Here is an 18294-nt window from a genome sequence, read left to right on the forward strand (position 1 = left end):
CTACCAGTGTAGATGATTTGCAGGAACTACAGACATCATAGTAGGTGACACTTCCTGAGTGTTCATTGTGTACCCAGCACTGTTCTAAGTGCTTTTTGCTTAACATTTTATCCTCACAGCAGCCCTCTCAGGTGAGAGCAACTAAATCAGAATGCTGGGGATTCTAATATCCTGCCCTAATCTATGCTGTGGTCTGAATTTTAGATTTCAGCATTTCCAATGAAGGTGGTATTCCTTTTAAGTATTAAGCACTCAAAAGTGACATTTATAGTAGACACACTTGCATGTATCTGAAACTTTTTACTTAGTAAACAATCATGTGTGACGAGCCCAGAACACTGAATTTCCTTATTAGTGGGTTTGCATGAAATCTTTTTTTTTTTTTTTTTTTTTTAATATTATTGTCTTCTTCAAGGGTGCAGAGACCACCCAGCCAGTTAGCAGGGATGGGATAGAGCCTGGGCCGGCTTCTGGCTGGCTGGCTGGCTGAATTGATTCCTGGGCTGTATCCTGGGCCGAGTGTAGAACCATACAGATACGCCTTTGACCTCTGCCTGTACCCATTCACCTGGCTGGACCTTGGGCATTTCTGTCAGGGGCTTCTTCATGGTCCAGTTGTGGAGTAATATTATCTAAGGTGATTTAAGTTTATGTCTGATCATCACCTGATAGGTTGACACTTTGGAAGAAGAGCTTTGCTGACAGGAGTTTATATTGGACTGGAGTGCTCCTTTTTTCTTTTTTTAATTAATTTTTTTTTTTGGAGTATAGTTGATTTACAGTATTGTGTTAGGACTAGAGTGCTCTTTTTTAAAAAAAAATTATTTATTTTATTTTTGGGTCTTCGTGGCTGTGTGTAGGCTTTCTCTAGTTGCGGCAAGCGGGGGCTACTCTTCGTTGCAATGCGCGGGCTTCTCATTGCAGTGGTTTCTCTTGTTGTGGAGCACAGGCTCTAGGCACACGGGCTTGCGTAGTTGTGGCATGCGGGCTCAGTAGCTGTGGTACGCGGGCTCTAGAGTGCAGGCTCAGCAGTTGTGGTGCATGGGCTTAGTTGCTCCGCGGCATGTGGGATCTTCCCGGACCAGGGATCAAACCTGTGTCCTCTGCATTGGCAGGCGGGTTCTTTTTGGCGGTACGCGGGCCTCTCACTGTTGTGGCCTCTCCCGTTGCGGAGCACAGGCTCTGGACGCGCAGGCTCAGCGGCCATGGCTCATGGGCCCAGCTGCTCCGCGGCATGCGGGATCTTCCCGGACCGGGGCACAAACCCGTGTCCCCTGCATCGGCAGGCGGACTCTCAACCACTGCGCCACCAGGAAAGCCCGGCAGGTGGATTCTTAACCACTGCACCACCAGGGAACCCCGGGAGTGCTCTTGAATGAACTAGATAGGAATTTCTCTTCCCCAAATTAATTATGCCAAATTGAATCGTTCTTTTACAATCTAAGAAGATCACACAGCCTTGCCCCTCAGTGTGTGTTATCACACAAGGCAGTGTACCTGAGGATTCTGTTGCTTTCTTCATGTGGATTGATTTCTTGTCCTAGAATGATCTGGCTTGTGAGGAAAATTAAAAAGCAAGGGGGCAGTGCGAGAGGAGAAGCAGGGAAGAAAGAACCTTTGTCTTAAGTAACAGAAATAATAGCTTATCTGAGCCAGAGGTGATGGGATGTCAGCCTAGCAGCTTGAAAGCTTTATTGCCACAGATTCCTTTTGTGATAAGAGGACTGTTTGGACCTTACTTCCTCCAGATCAAGGCAGGCTGCCTCTAAGCGTATGCCATTCAGAATGATTAAATGGGCAGTATTTTTATTCTGCTCTGCAGAATGTTTTCCAAAAGCAAGATCCTCTAAAGAAAGGACAAGTGCTCTTTGTCATCGAAGGTATTTGTGACACCAGCTGTTTCATCGAGTAGTCAGTGTTGAGTGCATTGTGTTATCTCCTGCTCTTAGGGAATCTAAGTGCACAAATTCTCCTGAGAAATGTCTGAATGCGGGGGACCTGAGGTAGATACTGCCTCTCCTGGGGTTCCTCTCTCTTGGTTTCCTAGCAACCTGCTTGTTGCCATGGCAATGCATTACCCAGGCAGCAGATCCACTGCCCTGTGGAATGTGTGCTCTGATTGTTGAGATTGGGAGGCTGCTTGCATCTTCTGTTACCCTTTTTTTTTTTTTTGATGATTAGACTCGAACAGTGTTTAGCATCGAACAGTATGAACAGTATTTAGCATATGTTACCTGAAATATTTAAAAGGAATAAAAAAGATTTTATATGGCTAAAATAATAAGACTGATTGTTTTAACAAATAGGGCATAAAACACATTCTAGGAATGATTATCACTTTCATTCTGAGGTTGTTTTTGAAAATCTTTGTTAATTATATGGTGTACATGGACTTTTAAATACCCACAGTGGAGGTAAGCCTTAGTAAAGACTTGTCATTTGGAGACTATTTTGGTGAATGAGGTAGATGATTAAGCTGGTATTATAGTTAGGCTTAGGTTTGACTGCAGACAACAGAGACCTAGAATAATGGTGTCTTAATTATGATTGAACTGTTCCCATCTATCATAGCGAGTTCAGGAGCCAGGCAATCTAGGGCTAGCATAGTGGTTCTACTTCCAAAAGAATTCGGAGACCCAGGCTCTTCTAGCTCAGTGTTCTGCATCATTGAGGTCTAGGCCCTTTCTTCATGGCCCATCGTGGCTGCCAAAGTTCCAGCCATCACTTGTCTTTAAAAATGCAATAATGTCTACTAACATCCCATCAGCCGGAATGTGGTTTCATGGCCAGACCCTGCTACAAGGGGGACTGGGAAATGTGGTTTTTAATTTTGGCAGCCATGTGTGTAGCTAAGAATTTGTGGTTCTGTTCCTTTGAAAGGAGTGGAGAATAGATACAGGGAGCAACTTGTGGTCTGTGCCACACTGGGCAATAATTGTTCCCTGAAACAGGTTTTAAGGTTTAACTATTTTTTTCTGATTTTAAAAGTAACATGAGAAAAAATTAATTTATGCCAGTATACAAAAATTAGAATGTGAACACCTCCCTTTGTCATCCTTTCCCTCAAGTCCACCATTAACAAGCCAGTGTACAATTAACTGAGCTTCATAAGTACCAGGCACACTCAGTGCTTTCTGTGCCTTCTTATTAATCTTCACAGAATTCCTGAGAAGAGGGCACTCTTTTTTTTTAAAGGAAGTTAATTAATTAATTAATTAATTTATGGCTGCATTGGGTCTTCGTTGCTACACGGGCTTTCTCTAGTTGTGTTGAGCGGGGGCTACTCTTCGTTGCGGTGCACGGGCTTCTCGTTGCAGCAGCTTCTCTTGTTGCGGACCATGGGCTCTTGTCGCGCGGGCTTCAGTAGTTGTGGCTCGCGAGCTCTAGAGCGCAGGCTCGGTAGCTATGGCACATGGGCTTAGTTGCTCTGTGGCATGTGGGATCTTCCCAGACCAGGGCCCGAACCTGTGTCCCCTGCGTTGGCAGGCGGATTCTTAACCACTGAGCCACCAGGGAAGCCCCAAGGGCACTCTTATTTTCCATATTTTGCAGATAATTGTGGCGTTAGTAAGTTGTCTGAGGCTTGGCTTTAGTAGACAGCAGAGCAGGAGTTTCGTCAGGTCTGTCTACCCCCAACACTCAGGGCAGTGATCATGTTGCCATACTGCCTCTGTGCCCTTCCAGAGAAGGAGAGGTTTTTGAGGGGGCTTTTCTAAAAAGTGGGTTCCAAAAATATTTTGAACAGTGGAAACTTTCTTGGGATTGGAGGGCAATCAGCCTGTAGCTCCAATTACATGAATTACTGAAAGCTTTTCACTGGTGGTGGTACTGGTGCTTCGCTGGGCACCTCTCATTTTTTGCCCACGCGGGGCTTCTTGTTTAGCTCCCAGCTACACAGTATCAACTCCTGGGCTCATTACAGTGGGGCCTGTGCTTCACTCTCCTCCTGATTTCTGGGTCTTGAATTTAGTAACCAACAACTTCTGAGGTTGCTGGGAAACAGCTCTCTAGGTCTTTGAGCTGCCAGTTAATGACCTGATTAAATGTAGAGAAAGCAAATAGAACATCCTTGATTCAGCTATTTGTGGAACACCTGTTCTGGGCAAGATAGTAGACGTGAAAAAGGTCTTCCAGTTGCTACTGTGGATAATAATAGTAGTAGTGCTCACTGGACTTTTGTAGCATGCCGGCACTGCACTGTGTTTTACAGTCGGTTAATTTTTACAAATCCCTTGGAGTAGGTACTAGTAATAGGCCCATTTTGCAAATTGGAAGACCAGAGTCTGAAGGTCACATGACTAGAAGTGGTAGAGCCATGATCTGAACCTTCACTGTCTGATTTCAGAGCCAGTCTGGTAGGGGCGTCGAGATAATGTGGGTAGATGAAGATACCAGACAGATAGATGATGATGGTTGAGAGAGTAATACTTTGGCAGTTGAAAGTGCATAATTATGTCATCTCTTTTCTCAAAACAATCCAGTGATCAATGGCTTCATCCTCATTTTACAGATGAAAAACAAGCTCAGAAGGATGGTGATTTGTTTAGGGTCATTTGGACAGGACTTGCAGGCAGATCTTATTTTCTTTTCAGTATACCGTGTTTGAAAAACATTTAACTTGTTAGGTGGTGGGTAAGTTGCCTTAGAAGCCTCACTCTAAACTTGGGGTTTAGCTCCTTCTCACTTAAGAAGTCATCGTAAGAGCACCTAAAACACACACGGCTATGGTGAGCTCTCCCTCCTTCCCTCCCTCCCAGGCTCACTGAGGATTTTTGGTAAGAGTCTAGAGCTGCCACAAAGCCCATGACTGATCCGGCTCATGGCAGCTGTTCTCAAGACAGTAAAATTCCACTACAGCCTATCTTTGATAAGTGACCTACATGTGGAGTGGTTTAGAGCACATCTGCTTATTTTCTTCTAAGCCTAGGAGTAAGAAGGGATCAGAGCACCCACCCCTTTCCTAAGGAAATAACCACTGAAGTCTTAAAAAAACAAACAACAAACCTGAAACCCTGTCCTAATAAAATGAAACTTGGTTGTGGGGTTTTAGTGTCTCTGAAGTGATCATTTCTCTGACTCCAGCCCGCCAGCATTTGTCACTGAGGGCTCGAATGCCAGGCCCTTGAACTAAGAAGTGTAGTGCTTGCCTTACCCTGAGCAGTGATCCTTCTTAATAGGACAGATTTAATCAGAAATCTCCAGGGTGTCAGGCAGACATTCTAAGAACTGTCTTAGAGTTCAGCCTGTTGCCTCAGGGAAGAAAGTTGGTTTTTGGGGGCAGTGTGGAAAGATGAAAATAGAGATGAAAGCTTTGCTGGGAAGATGTTTTGAGAAGTAACTCATAAGAAAGTAGGTTAGGGTAATTTTAATATTGGTTATGTGTAAATACTGAAAATGTCATTTGCCTCATCATTATAAGAGCGAAGACTTTTGTAGCCCCTAGAGGTCTTCTAGGCCCGCTCACCACTCAGGATCCCTCTTACACAGAATCCCTCTAGGTTGGGCATTTCATTTCTGCTTGGTTGCTCCCACTCTTGTAGAGGTCATCACATAACAAGCCAACTCATTCCCTTTTTTTTTTTTTTTTTTTTTAAAGCATCAGTTTATTGGTTAGAGGACAGTTCAGGCTTCAGAGTGAGAACTCTGACTTCAAGTTGAGACTCTGCACTTATTAATTAGAACTTGCTTAATCTCTCACAGGTTTCCTTTATTTTTTTCTTTCTTCTGGCTGTGCCGTGTGGCATGGGGGATCCTAATTCCCCACCAGGGATCAAACCCCACGCCCCCTGCAGTGGGAACGTGGGGTCTTAACCACTGGACCACCAGGGAAGTCTGCGATTCCCCTTTTATAGCCTGTGGGTGTTAAGTATGTTCCTTACCTTGAGCTGTGGTCTGCTTCCCTTCACCTCTACCCACCGCTCTGAGGTCTGGGATCTGAAGCCACCACCCAGAGCAGATCCACCCCCATGTCAGAGGTGGAAGGTGTCCTTCACCTGTGAAGATGACTGTGCTTATCCCAGAAACCTTCTCTCTCCCAGCTAAACAACTGCAGTCTCCTAAGGGCCTCCCCTTCCGACCTGCTGTCTTCCCCGTGCTTGTCCCTGCCCCACGGGAAGCAGGGTGCGCAGGTGTGCTCTGCCTACCTGTGTCCACTCACGCCACAGCCTCTGAGCCCCACCTCTGTCCTTGTGCTGTTGGCTCTTGCTGCCCTGCTTTTTCTTGCAGCCCAACAGACTTCACATTTAAATTTAACCCGGAGAGTTTCATTTTCCCAGCTGTTGTCTTCAGCCCTTGCTGCCCCTGCTCCCTGCTCAGCCTTTTTGGGATGAGCCTTCCACTCCATTTAGGTGCCCATCATCTGGATCTCCCCACCTCCCCCTCGTTTCTGCCACATCACAACTGGGTGACGCTAACACGAGCTGTCGCCCACAGCGTGGACCATGGGCAACACTCATCACAAGGGATGAGTGCCTGGTGGGGTCCTTCCCAGTGGGCCTGAGGTCTGCTGGAGCCCCGCCCCTGAGAAGACAAAAGTGTTCTTTCCCGTCAGCAAAGATGACTGCTCTCCCTCTGAATGTTCAGGAATCCCCCTCCCCCCGCCCCCGAGAGCTTTCAGTCCCCAGCTGGAGTCCCTGGACCAGTGTTGAGAACCCCCTGAAGTGGTGTGAGGGTTTTGTGTATTAGTACGTTTTCTGAGGAAGGGATCTATGTTCCAAACTTGTTCTGACCCACTGTTTGATTCCCTCTCAGGAGACCGGCTCCTGAAATAAGCCCCTGAACCTCTCAGCAGATTCAGGATGATGCGCACTCTCAGCAGATGCGCACTTGGCATCACCAGGCTTGTTTCAGCCTCATTACCAACCCTGAGGACACGCAGTTGCTTCGGGTCATCTTAGGAAATTGCACCACAGACCATTTTAATAACATGCACCTTTATAAATTTGGCTTTAGTTTGGAGGTAAATGAGGAGGTCTTGGTAAGAACTGAATTTCTGGGAGCTGGGACTTCAGTTTTCATTTCTTAGTGTCCCTGAAATCTGTTTTAGGCTTGGGTTGGGTGACCTCTTAGGTCTGCCAGATTGGCCACCAGGCATATATTTTACCTCTAGTTCTGAGGTGGGGGCTTGTTACTATTCAGCAACTGTTAGGATTGGGAAATGACCTTGGGTTCTGCAGTAGCTGGACCAATTTCAGACAGAAGGGGCTACGACGTTTTTAGTCCAGAATAGCCTGGCCAAAACAAGTAACAAGTCTTTATAGCAGGTGATTACTATTTCAAGTTCCTAGGGGGAGTAAACAAGTTACAAAGTATTCTTGCTGCTTGGGCCTGTGATAGTGCATTGTGTTCCGGAAACCTGGTAGATTTTGGTCAGTTACAGCCGGTTCCTGGCTGGAAGGTTGGAGAAAATGCCTAGACAGTATTTGTAAGGATGGAGAGTGGTGGTCAGGCCTTGTGCAGGGAGCCCTGCTTTTATCTGCTGAGGTCCATCCTTCCGGCTTCACTGTGTATCTCTGTATGTTCCTTTGCCTAGAGACTCATTTTGTAGCCTCCTGTTCATAATTCGAGCTCCTAATTCAGATGTAGAAGCAGGCGATGTACTTAGTGGGTACTTAGGTCAGGAGAACTGGGAGGCCAGTGCCTGGGAGGAGCGTGGGAAGTGCTGGTGGGAGCTGCCAGGGCTGGGGCTGTCTCTGCGACCCCCTCACTCCTCAGAGCCCTTACCCTCATGATGTGACTTCTGCTCCCCTCTGACCTCCCGGGACCTACGGCTGAAGGCCCCAGCCTAGCTTGGCTACGTTATGGTTAACCATCTGGGGAGCGTAGAACTGTTTTGAATCTGGCACATGTTTTCCCACAGAGACCAGACCAAACCAACAGCTTTTGAAATGAGGCCACTTCTGTTGAGTTCATGAACTGGTTGTGAGTTGTGATTTTTTGCTCCCCAAAGGGCAGAGAAGGCTGTAATCTGGGCAGATTAAGAATTTGGTGGTGTCTGAAGGGGCGCAGATCATCTGGCTTGAGCTTTCTGGGGACCTGTGACTCCGTGTCTGCATGAACAGGTTGTAGAACTATAGCTAGGCTTGAATAGCTAGTAAAGTAATAACAGTATTTCCTTTCCTTCCTTCTCCTAGAGAGAGAACACCCACGGCCCTCTATGTGTTGTAGCCCGTGGTGTGTGTGTGTGTGTGTGTGTGTGAGTGTGAGAGAGAGAGAGAGAGAGACAGACAGACAGACAGACAGACATGTCCATAGGATTACTGTGTCCTCTCTTGGTTTACAAGGTGACGCAACATGCAGCATGACTCCTGAGGTTCTAAATCTGTTTCTTACGTGGCTGTGGGCTTTTCTTCTCAGACCCAAGCCAAATGTTTTCTGCTTACAGTAGAAGTTAGTTCAACCTTCCTGTGATAGCTGCTGGAGTTTGACCCCTGTGCAGTCATACGTCTGCATGTGGCCTGATGTAATCTGTTGTTTCCTAGTGAAGTGTGAATGTGAGAGTTTTCTTCCCAGTTTTTAGTTCCAGAATCAAGGAATACCATAGTTCTCTCAGGGCAGTTTATAAAATATTCTTTAAAATTACACACAAACAACATGACATGGGGAATTTAAAAAAGTAATTTAGCCAACCACCTTGTTTTGTTTATTTTCTGATTTTTGTACAACCCCAATTTCATATTCTTGAATATTTTTCTGTTTGACATACATCATTTTTATAAGTATATTTAGCAACTGTATAATATTTTGGTAAGAATATCACTAGTTTTTTCCCTCTGGTTTTGACCATTCAGGTTACATCTGCCTTTTTTTTAGTATCGTGAATTTGATTTAATATATATATATATACTTAGGCATATTGTATTTTACCTCTTGAATTACTGGATTTCCCTAAAATGTTTTATTAGAAGTGGATTTTTGAAGAGGGATTTTTTTCCCTCAGTTCTTGAAATATATTAATATATTTTGAGAAGTACTTACTAGTCACACTGCTGTCAGCCTTATAAGAATGCATCTTTTTCCACAAATTTATCACTATTTGGTGATAAGGTTTTTTGTTTTTGTTTTCCATTGGCTATTATTTTAATTTTAAAAATATGGTACCTTCTTGCTTTAACCTGCATTTCTTTGGTTCCAGGTGACTTGAACCTTTCTTCTGTTTTTTTTTTCCTAATCCCATTTCTGTGGTTGTGACTTCCACCCGAGTCCTTTCCTTGTTATACCGTAGATGAAACTCCGTGTGTGCAATTGGTTTCGAGTGGACATACCTACACTTTGTGATATCCAGGCTATATAGTTTTGTTTTTTGCTAGCAAACTTGTTTATGTGCAGAAACTCACCCAGTTGATTATAAAAGGTCTCTTCTACTAGAACAACGTTAAAAGCCATTGTTTTATGTAATAAGGATATGACTCTTTGGGTTCTCATTACAATTTTTTTTAACTTTGGCTATTTTTCATTTCTACAGAAGTTAAAATCTTCTATTTTTAAACCTGCCAGTCTTTTCTCTTGTGATTTCTTTCATTACTTCATGGAAATGTAAGATGGTAAAGATTAAAAGGACTGATCTGTCTGTTACTGTTTAAAAATAGTGTGAGAGGAAAACGATGATCCAGGTAGATTAGTCCCTCTCAGCCCTGTGACATATGTGACAACGCAGCTCCTTGGCTCTGTGGCTCGTGTCTCATACAGCTGGTGAGGGGCCAGCCTAGTGTCCCGCAAAATGCCAAGGCCCCTGATGCTGGGGAAGCAAGTGAGGTGGGCCTGGTGTGTGGGAATGGGCCGCATCCTCACACTGATTCTGCTTGCAGCTCTCGCCAGCCCCGTCCTGGGCCTGAGAGAATGTACCAGAGGCTCGGCCGTGTGGTGCCAGAACGTGAAGACGGCGTCTGACTGCGGGGCCGTGCAGCACTGCCTGCAGACCGTCTGGAGCAAGCCGGCCGTGGTGAGTGCCTCCGACTGCTGGGCCTCTGTGTCATCTGTACCTGCTGCCCTTTACGGAGCGCTCTCTCCTGCTTCCTTTTGTTTGTTCTTCCTGGTGAACCTGAGTCCTGTTTGTGGGTGGGGGTACCCACGCGGAGGAGTGGCGGGCTGGAGTGGGGAGGCTCCATTCCCCCAAGGCCGCCCAGTGTCCTGGTGGCATAGATAGGGTGAGGTCCTGCCTGTCCTCCACCGCGTGCCCCATGCTGCCCTCCAGATGCAGCTCCCACCTCTCTACCCCACATAAGGGACCGGCAGGTGCAGCTCCCATTCCCAGGACAGGGCACACGGGTACAGCTCTGTCCTTGGTCACTCACTCAAAGTAGATGCTAAGCTTTTGAAATCCTTTCCCCCTTTTTTGGTATTTTTGTCTTTTAAACAGGCAGATCACTGATTCAGACCCTAGAGCTTGATTGCTATCTAAAATTTTATTTCCAACTATAGCCAAACTGGAAAAGATGCCACTGATTTTTCATCTAAACAGTGATAAATATAGCACATTAATATGGGGAATACTCTTAAGATGACAAACCTCACGTGCATACTCCACGCAACCTGAGTCCTCTCAGGAGACACCCGAGCTCTGCTGGCTGGGCCAGCCGACTACAGGAAGTGCTCTTTGTTTGCTCTGGGATGTGCTTCAGCCTGTGGTACAAGGCAGGTTTGATTGTGTGGAACTTGAGGTCTAAAACTTATCGGTGGCCACTAGTACTCCTTCAGTAAGAGAAGAAGAATTAATTCAGTAACACTGCTCTTTTAGTTTTCCGAATTCACTGTCTTAAACCACTCTCTGTGGCCAAAATTACTTTCAGATTTGGTTTCTAATTTGCTTCTGATCTTGTTTGTAATCCTGCTTCCTCTTTTGAAGTTTAATGTATCATGGGGGAAGTTTAGATCTTTCCCTCTTGACAGGACAGTCTTATGGATACCTGAACCTCTCGGGCATCATGCACAAATTCAGGATATCATAAATTCACGATACTGAAAGAAAGGCATATGTGACCTGAGTGGCCCCATGCACAGTATTAGCCTGATTAGGTCCAAAGGTTCAAGGCGGTTTCTCTAAATGCAGCTAAATTCACAGGTGTTCCTTAATCTCACCCAGATGTGTTAGTTCCTTCTTCATGGGTTGAAAATAGGTTGACATAAAGAAGGGAGCGCCCCAAGAGCTTTGAGGACTGGCTAGAATTTCCGTGGTCCTGGGCCATGTAGGGATGCCAGGCTTGTCTAGAAGACTCGTGTCAGGTCTCTGAGCTCTGCAGTGGTGACGTGTGGCCTTCACTGGCACACAGCACTGCCCAGGAGGTGGAAGGCAGACAGAGCGCCGGCAGCAGTGCTGGTGGGAATGCGCGGAGGTCTGACTGGGCCTTGTTTCACTGCCCGCACCCTCTTACTCTGTGATGTTCCGTCACATTACCGATTTTCTCTGATTTCTGCTGCCCTGAGTTCCAGCTGATTTTTGAGCCTCAGTTTCTTCACAGCGCTGTTGTGAGCATGAATGCGAAATGTAGCCTGTGCCGTGTGCACTGAGCAAGGCGCTGAGGGGTAGAGGGTACAGGAAAAGGGTTTCTATCCTGTAGAAGCACAGAGTAGTGTGATCAGTCACATCTAAGCCTCCCCCGCGGTGTCCAGTGCTTCTCATCTAGGTTGGGGGACCAGGATGTGCCAGTGTGTCAGCGATGGCCATGGTTAGATGAAACAGGAAAAGCCACGGCAGTTTTCAGCTGTGTGCGGTGTGAGTTATGTCCTACAAATACAGATCTCTCTCCCTCGTGTTCCTTCCTCTTAGAAATCCCTTCCCTGCGACATATGCAAAGACGTCATCACTGCAGCCGGTGACATGTTGAAAGACAACGCCACTGAGGTGAGCCGCCACCAGGGTGTGTGACTGCGTGTGAGCGGTGGCCGTGTGGCCACGTGCATCGGTTCCGTACAGAGCTGTGACTGGGGACGTCCAGCGAGGAGTGGTCTAGGCTCAGGTTGGAAATAACTGTCCTGTGGGCCACAGACTGCTTCTGTCATGTAATGTCCCCCACCCCATCCTTTAAAAGTGTAAGAAACATTCTTAGCCACAGGCTGTACAAAAACAGGCCGCGGGCCCTAGTTTGCTGACTCCTGGGCTAGGCGTCAAATGCCCGAGGTTGATTGGGATTTTGTATCCCATGCCGTTAACCTTTAGGTCCATTTTTGGTGATTTCTGCTCAGAATCCCCTGTGCCAGTGAGACCGCAGGTCAGAGGATTTTCGTTTTGAATAGTGCTCGCACTGCTTTTTGCCTCACTGACCTGGTAGGGCCACGGCTCCACACTAGCCCTCTCCCAGGTCCTCTTCCCCGAGGGCCACTGTTTCTAGCCTTCACGTTTCTGGAGTTGTGGAGGGCCTCTTGCTTTCAGCCCGTTTGTGGAGAAGAAGTCCATCCTGGTCCGACCCTTGCCTCTGTCCTCTCTAGCAGGAGATCCTTGTGTACTTGGAGAGGACCTGTGACTGGCTGCCTAAGCCGAACATGTCTGCCTCCTGCAAGGAGATCGTCGACTCCTACCTCCCGGTCATCCTGGACATGATTAAAGGACAAATGGTACGTGATGGAGAATAGATAGACTCTTCCTTCAAGGCACCTCTGGGGCCCAGGGGAGGTTCCAGACCAGATTACAGTGACTAAAATGGAAAGTCCGTTCATAGACTGAGATTTCGTCAACAGATCTTTTGTACAGTTTTCGTCCAGAATGGCTTTGGCACAGCAGACCACTCTGCTTGTAACGTTCAAGGGTTGGTTGGGGAGGGTATGGGAAATGGGAACTCATAGAATTAATGAAGGAATGTAAACTGGTATAACAGTTATAGGTGCTGACTTGATAACTCATGTCAGCTACAAGGATGCTGGACTTTCATTCAGTAAGTATCTGTTACGCATAAACCATGTGCCAGAGGTTGGGTTTTCAGCAAGGAACAAGGAGCCAGGCTTGTGGAATTTGGAAGGACCCTAAAAACCTCCAGTGGGGCAGGAGTGTCCTGAGATGGGACCAAGGTTTTGGTGAGGAAAGCAGGGGTCACATCACGCAAGACCTTTCAGGCTGTGTTTCAGGATTGCCAGTGCAATGGGGAGGTCTTGGAGGGTTTCACGGGGAGAGGTGAGATGATCCCTTTTCAAAGGGATTGGTCTGGTCTGGGTCCCACCAACTGGGAGTTGCAAGAGGGGAAGCTGGCAGGATGGTCAGGTGTGAGATCTGATGGGGACAGTGGAGGTGGACAGCTGCACGTGGTCTTAGTGGATAAACGGACTGGACTTGCTGGTGGAGGGGAGGAGTTAGGCATGTCTTCCAGGTTTGTGGCTGGCACCTCCGGGAGGACGGTGGTGGAACCATTTGTTATAATGGAGCCGTGGGGCCGGCCAAGCAGGTTGGGCGGTTTGGTTTGAGATGTGCCTGTTAGCTGGGCGTGCGCACGTGAGTCAAGCCAGGAGATGAAGAAAGGGAGAATTTGAAGGTGCCAGGTGGCCTGTTTCCTTCTGGGGAGAGGATTTCCACTTGTGCCTCTTCCCCCACCAGAGCCACCCCGGGGAGGTGTGCTCCGCTCTCAACCTCTGCGAGTCTCTTCAGAAGCACCTGGCAGAGCTGAATCACCAGAATCAGCTCGAGTCCAATCAGATCCCGGACCTGGATATGGCTGAGGTGGTGGCTCCCTTCATGGCCAACGTGCCCCTCCTCCTCTACCCTCAGGACGGGCCCCACAGCAAGCCCCAGCACAAGGTGAGGCAGTGGGCCTGGCCGCCCAGGGCCCCGTCTTTGGTTGGGTTTGAGTCGCGACACAAAAGGGGGCAGCGTGTGCGTACAGCTCTCAGACTGGGGCCTTATTCCTTTACTTGATTCTGCAGTTCCACAGCCCACCCTTCAGATGGTTGTGCCATGGAGGTTCTGAAGAACCAGGATATCTAACAGACGCAGAGATGGTTCCCCCTTCCCTTTACGCTTTACTATAATCAATGCCCACTTGATTTTAAACCTGTCAGTCCCTTTAGAGCCTGTAAAAACACATTAGGAACAGTTCAGGGACTCACCCATGGTGCTGCAGTTACGAGCATGTTGGAATCTGAACACTCTTAGCTGTTTTTAGGAATATGCAGTGTTTACAGACCAACTGCCCCTGTGTCTCTAGGCTAACGGGGACGTTTGCCAGGACTGCATTCAGATGGTGACTGACGTCCAGAATGCTGTGAAGACCAACTCCACCTTTGTCGAGGCCTTGGTGGACCACGCCAAGGAGGAGTGCGACCGCCTGGGGCCTGGCATGGCCGACATGGTGAGCCCTACCTCAGGCATCGGAGGATGTTCTGGGCCAGGGAGCTGGGCTGTGGAGACAGCAGTGGGGGAGCCAAGAAAAGTTCACTTCCTGGGGTGCCATTTTAAGTTCCAGCCTGAGGGCTTTGAGGAAGAGATGTTCAAACAATTCCCAGTTCCCACAAAGCAGCCAGATATGTGGTGGGTACTTAAATACTTGGTTGGTTAATTGAGTTTAGATATGTAACAGAACTCCTGGGACAAAATAGTGGAAGGAGGAGACCACTTTTTTCTTTTTTAATAGTGTTTATTTATTTTTACTTGTTGACAGTTTGCTTTATTTATTTATTTATTTATTTATGGCTGTGTTGGGTCTTCGTTTCTGTGCGAGGGCTTTCTCTAGTTGTGGCAAGTGGGGGCCACTCTTCATCGCGGTGCGCGGGCCTCTCGCTATTGCGGCCTCTCTTGTTGCGGAGCACAGGCTCCAGACGCGCAGGCTCAGTAATTGTGGCTCACGGGCCCAGTTGCTCCGCGGCATGTGGGATCTTCCCAGACCAGGGCTTGAACCCGTGTCCCCTGCATCGGCAGGCAGACTCTCAACCACTGCGCCACCAGGGAAGCCCGAGAGACCACTTTTGTGAAGACTTTTTTTTTTTCTCCTCGCCGTCACCACAACTTTAAGAAACAACCGTAGAACCACTTAGAACCCTGTTCCGGTTCTAAGGCCTGGCTGTTGTCTATTCGTAATTCTAGGTGTGCTGTCCCCGCCACCAGCAGGGTGGTTGCCCAGGGAAAGCCACGCGCCTGGCTTGTAAGAGGCTCACCCGGGATGCCTTCCTTATTTTGGTGAATGTTGGTCCTCCAGGCTCAGAAACTCTTCGTTAGCCCCGTGAGGGTTTATGTCTTGGACCCTGTTCCCATTACTCACACTCACGAGATTGATTTCTAAAACCAAAATGCCATTTAGTCCCCGACCACTAATAAACCTCTGCAAGACTGGATGTGGGGAGGCCAGCTGTAAGAAGTCCGTGGGTCTGGGATCTAGAGCAGCCTTTCTGGGTGGGAGTGGCTGGCTCTGGGAGCTAAGGGTTCCTTTCTGTTAACTTTCTTCAAAGCCTGTGAGTCTTTCAGCCTCACTGAAGTATCTTGGTATATTTGTGCTGTCACTTGGCTTCCCCAGGTTAACCTCTCTGAGGGTTCTCATATCACCCTCAGTTTTCTCACATGTAGAGGCTCCCCAGTCATGACCACATAGGGTCTGCAGGAAATACCTAGATTTTTATGAAAATCATGATAACTTAACTGGATTATACTGGATTTAAACTTTATAATCCTGTCCAAGACTGTGTGAACAGATCTGAAAACTAATCTCGGATTGATCAGCAGTGTATCTTGCAGCCACACTCACTCTAAATTGCCGCTGAGTAGTTGCCGTGTGACCTCGGGGAAAGTAGGGGCCATAGAAGGAGATTGCAGGACCTCATCTCTAAGGGCCTTTGGAAAACATTTTCAAAACACTTTTGCACACACCTTTTCCTGTAAGGTATGGAGTAACGAAATTGCCTTTTTTTTTTTTTTTTTTTTTTGCGGTACGCGGGCCTCTCACTGTTGTGGCCTCTCCCGTTGCGGAGCACAGGCTCCGGACGCGCAGGCTCGGCGGCCATGGCTCACGGGCCCAGCCGCTCCGTGGCACGTGGGATCTTGCCGGACCGGGGCACGAATCCGTGTCCCCTGCATCGGCAGGCAGACTCTCAACCACTGCGCCACCAGGGAAGCCCAAATTGCCATTTTTTATCTTATTGAGACTTGCCCAGAGCAGGCATTGATGATTCCACTCTTGGAAACTTGCTTGATACTCACCTGTTGACACTGTTGGAAAGGGTGGGGTTTTGGTATGTTGGTGTAGCAATGAGTTTCGCTAACAGTCTGTTTCTCTCTCCCCAGTGCAAGAACTATATCAACCAGTATTCGGAAATCGCCATCCAAATGGTGATGCATATGGTAGGTGGCAGGGGAAGCTCCTTGTTAGCATTTTTCTTTGTCTCAAACTGATTTCTAGGATTTTGAAAATTACATGGTTTCGTTTCCCTTTTACCTTTGAGTACTGAATTGGGCCAAAATGAGCCCTCTTTGACCCTCAGACTGTCCACCTGCAACTCAGTACCTCCCCCTTGCTTTCCCCAGGTAGGGGAAAGGCTGAAGCAGCCTGACCCCCGGGACTGCCCTGCTGGCTTACTGGCGGTTTGTTTGCCAGTGCATATGTGAGCTGGCCATCAGATTTCTAGTATCTGGCTTTCATTATGGGACCCTTGGGAATAAATAGTCTGCTCTGTAGCTAGACCAGGCCTGAGGATTGCTCTCTTCCAGCCTGAGTTCTGAGGGGGGGAGCATCCGCCTCCCAGAGTTGGTCCTGCACTCCGCAGCACTGTTAGCTGTAGCTGCTGCTTGAGCCCGTAACTCGTGCACTTGCTTCTCATGCATCCAGGTGGTAGGGGCATTCCTTCATTGTTAGAGGTAGAAAATATCCAGAAAGCACAGTGAAGCCAGCTGGATCCATGCAGCAAACTGTACAGGGCAGGGAGGTCTGAAGGCATCCTCACATGGGGAAGATGCACTGGCCTCCTGAGATCTAATCTGCAGTGGGTGAGGGGTGAGTTGTCCTTTTTTCCTCTGTCATGCTGACTTCCTAACTATGTTGAGACTGGCCTACAGTCCTTGAGTTTGTTCTCCTTAGGGCCAAATAGCTACACATGCACATCCCTGTTTTTTCCCTTAAGATAGGTAACTAAGACAGGAATTGCTGAGTCAAAGGGCAGGGCTTTTAATAACACAGACTTAGCTCGAAGATACTGCAGGTTTGGTTTCAGACCACTGCAGTGCAGTGAATATCACAATAAAGTGAGTCAAACGAATTTTTTGGCTTCCCAGTCATATAAAAGTTATGTGTATACCACACTGTAGTCTGTTACGTGTGCAGTAGCATTAGGTCTAAAGAAACAATGTACATACCTTAATTAAAAAATACTCTATTGCTAAAAACCATTAACCATCATCTAAGCCTTCAGTGAGTCATAGTAGTAAAAAGTTGCAATATTGTGAGAATTACCAAAATGTGACACAGAAACAGGCAGTGAGGAAGTGCTATTCATTGGAACAATGGGGGCCAGTAGACGTGCTTGAAGCAGGGTTGTGACAGACCTTCAGTTTGTAAAATCTGTGAAGCTCAGTAAAATGAGGTATGCCTGCATTGTCAAACCAGCCTTCCAGGCTGGCATTTGGCCACCTGGGGGCAGATTGCCCTGAGACCTGGGCTGGGGATCCCTGACCCCGCCCCACCGGGTGTATTTGATATTCTGACACACACCCCTGATTTGAGCAGCCCTGTGTCTTGTTCCCGGCTGCTCATCACCAGCCTGAGGTGAGGGCCTTGCAGGCGTGGTGGGCTTGGCTTCTGAGCCAGGAAAGCCCCTCCTAACATGTTTTCTGGGGACCTGCTGCTCAGTGTTTTGCCGTGGTGTGTTAGGGACATGGGGATGGTGCACCAACAGGCTGGGGGCAGCGTGATCTAACCCTTGAAGGAGAGAGTAGCTTTCAGGGTCCCCATGTGCATGCAATAGTAGGAACAAGGTAGGTTGCTGATAGGTGACTGGAAGGGCATTTCACCTAAACTTCTGGTGACAGACATCCTTATACCTGGTTAACTGCTTGATTATTGTTGTTTTAATTTTTTCTTAACTGTTGTGTCCTTTCCTTTCTCTTATTTTTTTCATCTCCGATTTCCTGTTTTTTTGTTCAACAGCAGGATCAGGTATGTGCTGGGAATTTGCTTGTAGTAGTGGTCTGCTGCTGCTTGTTGTTAATATTGCTCACCTTTTTTTGTACGGCATCGTCAGCTCTGACAGATACAAGGAAAGATTGGGAAAGGCAGGCTCCCTCTCTGTGTGAATAACTTGGCTGGCAAGGGGGCTTCCGCGTCTCTCCCGTGTGATTCAGCACTGGGAGGGGCCAGGGGCCTCACTTCCCCTTCGGGGGGCCCAGCAGACGAA

At 47.7% G+C, this 18294-nt stretch overlaps 1 protein-coding gene across 2 annotated transcripts in view; it reads left to right on the top strand.

Moving 5' to 3' along the window:
* Window positions 1–18294, top strand: part of PSAP (prosaposin) — a 32832-nt gene that overhangs the window by 7709 nt on the left and 6829 nt on the right. Inside the window, exons 2-7 of one of the 2 annotated variants that reach the window (XM_081229917.1) lie at window positions 9807–9940; window positions 11765–11839; window positions 12424–12549; window positions 13520–13720; window positions 14127–14270; window positions 16193–16249. In XM_081229917.1, the coding sequence (XP_081086043.1) occupies window positions 9807–9940; window positions 11765–11839; window positions 12424–12549; window positions 13520–13720; window positions 14127–14270; window positions 16193–16249 (737 nt within the window). The remainder of the gene's footprint in view (window positions 1–9806; window positions 9941–11764; window positions 11840–12423; window positions 12550–13519; window positions 13721–14126; window positions 14271–16192; window positions 16250–18294) is intronic. The other variant, XM_081229918.1, reaches the window with a different exon arrangement.

The sequence above is a fragment of the Mesoplodon bidens genome (genome assembly GCF_964165515.1).
Source record: "Mesoplodon bidens genome assembly, chromosome: 1".
Taxonomy (NCBI): domain Eukaryota; kingdom Metazoa; phylum Chordata; class Mammalia; order Artiodactyla; family Ziphiidae; genus Mesoplodon; species Mesoplodon bidens.